Raw genomic sequence first — 6,912 nt, forward strand, 5'->3', positions numbered from 1 at the left:
GGTGCGGCCGGGAAGGCTGGGTCCATTCTTTTTAAAACTGTCCTTTACCTGAATTCATTCTTCCCCGGGGCCATCACTGCTTACACTACGTCATGTAAAGCACTTTACACTTAATGTCACAGTGGCCTCCGGGGTTAACTCATGAGGACCTACAGTGGTCATGCCCTGTAATTCCCTCAATGATGATGATGGTGGTGGTGGTAAGAGAATGAAGAAGGTAATGATTGTGAGGATGAGGAAGCTGATGATGATAATAGTATTGTTGTTATTTATTGAACTTATCATGTGCCAGGTATCGCTCTAAATATTTCCCTTACATGATCTAATTTAATCCTCACAACAACCTGATGAGTAGGTGGCCATTCTCATTATCCCATGCTACAAAGAAGAGAAATACAAGTTCACGAATTGCCCAAGGTCGACCTGGGCTACCTCCTAACCCTACTGTTGGGCAGTAAGCCCTTGGCCTTAGGAACCAGGTTGGAGCTGAGCCTCTGCCCTGCCACACACATCCCCTCACCGATACCAGGCCATGAGTCCGGACATCTCCCTGAGCTTGGGCAGCCTCTGGGGGAGGAGGCACTCAGACCAATGATCCTTAGAGCCTTTTATGGCCCAAACTTGCTCTCCCAGTAGCTCCAAGTTGCCCTCTGGGGGCAGAGCTGGGTGTGGAGGGGAGAAAGGGGTGGTGAATTGAGTGCCATTTGCTTGATTGACACCACTGCCCTCGGTGCAGAACCTCCTTTTCCATGTTTGATGCCTCCTCCATTTCTGCCCCGTCTTCTTCCTCCTACACTTAATTGCAGCTGCTCCCTGGGACTCCGTCTGTGGCTCTGGTCTTTCCCTTCTGCCCCAGCTCCAGCCTCGCCACTCTGCACACTGCCATCCCGCATGGCCGGTGACCTCGTCACCATGCCTTCCACAGCCACCCTGTGACCACCTAAAATGCAAACTGTCTGAAGGCAAGCTCCGCCACCCCAGCTGGCCCCATGCCCCTGCTTCTGTCCCTGCCACCACATGGCGGACCACTCCCCTGCTCTGACCCATCACACCCAGCTCTGCCCTCCCTGCTCCCGGCACTGCTTCCACTCCCATTGTCAGCTCCCCAGATCAAGCATGAGCTACAACAGGAGTGGCCACCCATTTCATTTGCTCTCTGGCTTGTCCACCACTCACTCCACTGCAGGGTAATCTTCTGGAAACACTGTCTTCCCCAGATCAGAAACCACCAATGACCCCTCCGCCCTCAGCACTGGAAGTAGGGGGCCTCGCTGCCCTGCCCTGCTTCCTCCTCCACCTGCACAAACCCTCCTCTCTAGGCGAACTCGGTGCCCCTCTGTGCCTTTGTCTATGCTACCTGCCTGCCCAGTGCACCACCCGCTCCTCTGCCAGGCTAAGCCATATAGTGCAAGGCTCAGAAGCATGGGCTTTGGAGTCAGTCCTGGGTTTGAATCTGTCTCAACCATTTACTAGCTCTGTGGCCTTGGGCACCTAACCTCTCTGCCCCTCCATTTTCCACCTGTAAAATAAAGTAACTATCTCTCAGGGTGGCCACAGGATTAGTCAAGGTGATGGTTGTAAAAGGGGAATGTTTCCTGTAAAGCCTGGCTACACTAAGTGCTCCATAAACCAGAGTCACTGCTGTTGTTACCCTGGCCCTTCAAGTCCCTGTTCAGGTGCCTACTCCATCATGAAGCCCTCCCTGATCACTGTAGCCTATTCCATCCTGATTTCCCCGCGATTCCAGGATGTGCTGTCCTGCCCTGCCATGAGGGGTTCTGCGAGCTGTGGAATCTTAGGCAAGTCCCGTGTGGTCTCTTGTGCCTCAGGTCCTTCATCTGTAAAATGGACATGAAAATAGTACCCATCTTGTGGGTTGTGTTAGGGTTGAGTGAGGGTTAATATGTGACATGCCTGGCATATAGACATGCGTGTAGTAGACATGTTAGGTAGTAGTAGTTTTACTACGATCCCATGGTACCTCCTCTACCTGTCTGTCCCTTGTGCTGTCGAATGGACCATAAGTGCCCTGGGTCATGGGCAGAGACTCCTACTTTCCTGGGGCCTCTCAGAGCAGCTGGCGCTCAGCAGAGCCTGGTAGGCACCTGAGCCTCTCCCACTGGGCCTTCCCAACTGGCTGCCTACAGCCACTGGCAGGGCCTGGTGGGCACCTGAGCCTCACCCACTGGACTCTGAGACCTTCAAGGCTCCTTTAATGCCAGGATGCCAAAGTCAGGGGGGAAATGGAAGCCCCAGAGGTGCCTCTCACAAAGGCGTGACCTCCAGAGCCTCCTGCCCTGCCCTTGAATACCTTCCCTTTTCTCTCAGTCCCCTGCCCTCTCAGCTTCTCCCCCAGGGACTCAGGAGAACCCCTCTCTGCTGCAGCTAGCAGCCTGTCCTCTCCCGAGCAGCTGCCTCCCCACCCCGACTCAGTGAGGGACCCAGGGCAGAGTGCAGCTACAAGGAGCCAGAGGCGGGATTAGGTGCTGACATGGGCCGGGGGCCAGTGCGGGGTGTTTATTGCCAGTGCCATCGACCCGCACAGCTCGCTGTTTATCTGTCTTCCTGACACACCTAATTACCCAGGTTGCAGCTGCCAGAGCGTTTGCTCTTCCTAAATCACGGGCTCCCGTCCCTCCCGTCGCCCAGGCCTCGGGCCTCTGCCTGCAGAAGGGCTGCCATTGATTTTGCCGTTCCCATTTATGATCTACAAGGCTCCGCATCGCCGCTGCACATTTTACCTTAATTAGTTTATTCTTCTGGGCGTCCTCGGTCAGCCCGGAAGCCAGGAGGCTGGAACGGAGGAAGAGGCTAGCAGCACTGGACGCCCTGCCCCTCTGGCCAGACAGCCACACCGTAGGACAGCAGTTGGCTAAGAACAGCCCTAGTTCCGCAGGATGCTGATAGGTGAGCTGCACAAAGGGGTTCCGTGACCAAGCTCGTTTGGGAAAGGCTGGATTCCATAAAATGATGCAGGTCATTTACGGCAGGACCTTTCAAAGTTATAATAGACTCGTGTTCATTGTGAAATCTCCAAGAGGGGGATGGAAGGTATGGTCTTCGCCGCACTCCGATGTTCACGAGGTCTTTTCTCCAGGCAGCTCACAGAAAACAGGGTTCCACAAAGCACACTTTGGGAAATGTTGTCTTGGGAGTGATGAGGTAAACAGAGGGGGGTAGAGCCACCCTGAGCCCGTTTTCTCCTCTCGTCTCGCTGAGGCAGGAGCTCAGCCACTGAGCAGTTTCTCCCACGGAACGCAGAGGTGCCCATCAGAGGCATGCGGAGCCCCGGCTGCCGGCAGCTGCTCTGTCGCCTGGCCCAGGCTGTGGTCAAACTGAACCTCAGTGTTTCAGGGGGACTGGACTAGCCGGAAGGACAGTCTATAGGGGCCCTGGTTTGACAGAGAAGGGCAAGGGTCACTGACTGTTGGGGGAGGCTGGCGAGCGGGCGGCCTGCAGGGCCATTGGAGGTCCCCCAGGCGCCAGGAAGCGATGACAAGGCTGCCACTGCCTCCGGTACAGCAGCAGCGAGGATGGAAGTCTGAGTCCACAGTCCCTGGCCGCAGTCCTGAAATCCAAAACGCTCTGAAAGCCTCAAGTGCTTTTTTTAAGTTTGCTGGAAAAAGAGTGGATAGCAAAACCTGTCCTGAACTGACGTGAGCTATTTATGGCTTTATTTATCCCACTTCATGTGAATATTCATATATTTCACTGCAAAAATATTAATGTGTTTAATTATGGGGTGCCACCCTGGTCCCTGCTGGGCGTGTTATGTAATAAACGGTGTGTGCACTGTTACATTTCTAAACCAGGAAGGAAAAATCTAAATTTCTAAATGCCTCGGACCCCCAGGGATTACGATGAGGGGCTGTGAACCTGGAGGTGCACGGCTTCTGGGGAGCAATTGGGGCTGCCGGACCTGGGCCAGACTTCAGTGCGATTTCTCCTGTAATTCCCACAGCAGCGCTGTGAGGGAGGGTGCGCAGCTGTCACCCCCGACTCTCACAGAGGAAACCAAGGCTGGGAGAAAAGAAAGGACCGGCCAGGCCCCTGGGCTCCCCAGTCAGAGTTGCACCTGTGCTTCTGTCAGGACTCAGCTCCGCGGTTGCCCCAGGAGCATCCCTCCCCACCCACCGCAGCTCTGCGCAGAGCCCGCTGCAGCTCCCAGCCCAGGCCTCCACCTGAACAAACACCTGCCGGTCTCCCGGGCCTGCTTCCCGCTCTGCTCACGAAGGGCCTTCCCTCCCAGGTATCTGGAGAGCATCCCTGAGACCAACTGCAGACCCCGCAGCCTGTGCACCAGCCTCCATGGGCTCCTGAGGTGTGAGGCCACTCAGAGAGCAAACCCTTTTGTCCTCTCCCGGGCAGAGCCACTGGAAGGTCCTTTATACACCGCCCTCACCCACACACACTCACACTCACTTTCACACACCCACTCATTGGCACACTCACACTCCCTTCACATGCACTCACTCTTACTCTCTCACTCCTCAACTTCACACGTTCACTCTCCCACTCTCCCTTGCTTACTCTCACATACTCATTCTCATTCATTCGTTCCCACTCTGACTCTCACAAACCCCTGCAGTGCAGACCTTATGTCCCTAAAGCACCTTAAGAACACCTCATCTATGAAATTGGAATCATTATTTCTGGCTAATACATACCACTTTGGGGGGGGGGGGTGGCGCTGGGCCAAACCTTTAATGCGCATCATCACATTTATTCCTCATGGTAAACTTGAATGCAGTTTGTTTGTTTTAAATACATTTTTTATTGATTTCAGAGAGGGCGAGGGAGAGAGAGAGAAACATCAATGATGAGAGAGATCATTGATTGGCTGCCTCCTGCACACATGTGCCCTTGACCGGAATCAAACCTGGGACACATCAATCCACAGGCTGACGCTCTATCCACTGAGCCAAACCAGTGAGGGCTTGAATGCAGTTTTTGTTGTCCCCACTTACAAATAAGAAAACTGAGGCTCAGAGACGCTAAGCACCTTCCTCGAAGTCAACAACTAAAACCTAGAAGTACAATCTGGATGGAACTGAGACTGAGCTTCGGCTGGTTCATTCAGACCCTGAGGTCTTAACCACTGCACCACACTTCTCCCTTTACGCTAAGCCCATTGCCTCTCCCCCAGGCCAGCCAGAGAGTCAAGTCCCCAAGCCCACTCTTCCCCAAGCTCACCTTCCCGATTCCTTTAGCTGCTCCTCTCCTGTGTTTCCAGTGCAAGTCCTTAATGGTAGAATATGATCCCTCCTAAAACGTGAATGCTCCTGGTCTCACATTTGCAAGAAATGAACGTAGGGTGAGGGCAGAGGGGAGAGCTCTGCTTTCATGGTCTCAGAAGGACTTGAGCTCCCACCACCGGAAGTTCCTCACCATGTCCCCAGGAGGAGCTGCAGGAGGCCACGGACCTCCTGGAGTTACATATGGCATATTGTGTGGTGCAGACTCCCTGAGCTCAGGGGCCTTAGCCTCCCTCCAGCTCTCGAGAGGATCAATATCCTCTAGGACTCCCCAGTCCTGGGAGCAGGGGCCTCCCAGGGCTGCCCGAGTGCTAACCCTACTGCCACCTGGTTCCTTGAGGGTGGAGGTGACAGACCTGTCAGAGATAAACTTCCAGTCCCTTCCTCAATCAGAACTTGGAGACACACCGGTTTCTTCTGAGACCCCAATCAGGTCCTGCAATCCAGCAGAGAATGTAGGTAGGGGACAGCTTCTGGAGAAAGAGCCATTCTGGGTTGAGTTTGGGTCCTGAAATAGTGGCAATCCCGGGGCTCCCTGAGGATGATGTAGGAGCACGTGCAGAAGGTGACATCCCAATCTCGAGGCTCATCTCAGACACATAGTAGCAGTAACGTCACTTCCATAGTTTCTGAGGCTGGGCTGGCCATTGTTATAGGCCTCAGAGTCTGCTCTCAACTGAAAACACCTGAGTGCCTCCAAACACAGGAGTCTTCCCTGCCTGAGTGAGTACTGCGAGAGTGTTCACCTTGAGCAGATGACCCATCCCCCAGAGGCCCCAACCCCCGTGGCAGGTACTCCGAGACATATCTGGGCCCTGGTCCACCAGCCTCCCTTCTCTCTCCAGGGGTGGCCACGTACACAGACAAGTTATTCAAGTTCCGCAATAGCAGGTGGGAAGACATCCTGAGCGACGAGGTCAATGTGGCCCGCGGCGTGGCCAGCCTCTTTGCCGGGCGCTCTGTGGCCTGCGTGGACAGGACGGTGAGTTCAGGGGTGCATGGAGGACCTGGGCGGGGGGCAGGGGGACACAGCAATGGGAGAGCTGGAAGGGAGCCAATAGGCAGATGTCCCCAGACAGAGTGTGGCTCTCAAAAGCAGAACCAAAGGCTGGGCCATCTCAGCACTCTCAGTGTCTTGCACATAGTAGGTGCTATTGAGTAACAACCAAGACTTGCAGGATGAGTCACAATATACTTTCACAGCCTTTCTCCCATGAGGCCCTCCCAGCAACCAGTGAGGCAACTGGCTAGGTGCTGTCATCCACTGGACAGTGTCACCGAGGCCCATCTTAGGGCAGTGACTGGCCTGAGGACCCCAAATGGATTGGTGGTGTGGCCAGGACCTGAATTGCAATCTTCTAGCTGTAAACCTTGTGCACTTATTCATTCATTCAACTAACATTTGTTAAGTGCCTACTATGTGCCAAGCATTGAGCCATAGGGCCCCCAGTAAATACTGATCCAATAAATGAAAGCATGACAAAGGGGCTCACAGGTGGGTGAGTGGGAGTCTGCCACAGTGCACAAGTACCTCCGTTAATCAATATCTCTATCAATACTTTTCTGCCCTGCTGGTCCACCCTACAAGAAGGATGGGAAGAAAGGCCAAGTGGGGAGCAGGAGGAGCAGCTGCAGCCATCTGCCCTGGGGGACCTCC

At 54.4% G+C, this 6,912-nt stretch overlaps 1 protein-coding gene across 1 annotated transcript in view; it reads left to right on the plus strand.

Annotated features, from left to right (window-relative positions):
* Positions 1 to 6,912, plus strand: part of CRTAC1 (cartilage acidic protein 1) — a 130,809-nt gene that overhangs the window by 85,051 nt on the left and 38,846 nt on the right. Inside the window, exon 4 of the mRNA XM_006756581.2 lies at positions 6,101 to 6,237. Coding sequence (XP_006756644.1) covers positions 6,101 to 6,237 — 137 coding nt within the window. The remainder of the gene's footprint in view (positions 1 to 6,100; positions 6,238 to 6,912) is intronic.

This window comes from Myotis davidii, unplaced genomic scaffold (assembly GCF_000327345.1).
Source record: "Myotis davidii unplaced genomic scaffold, ASM32734v1 scaffold332, whole genome shotgun sequence".
In the NCBI taxonomy this organism is placed as follows: domain Eukaryota; kingdom Metazoa; phylum Chordata; class Mammalia; order Chiroptera; family Vespertilionidae; genus Myotis; species Myotis davidii.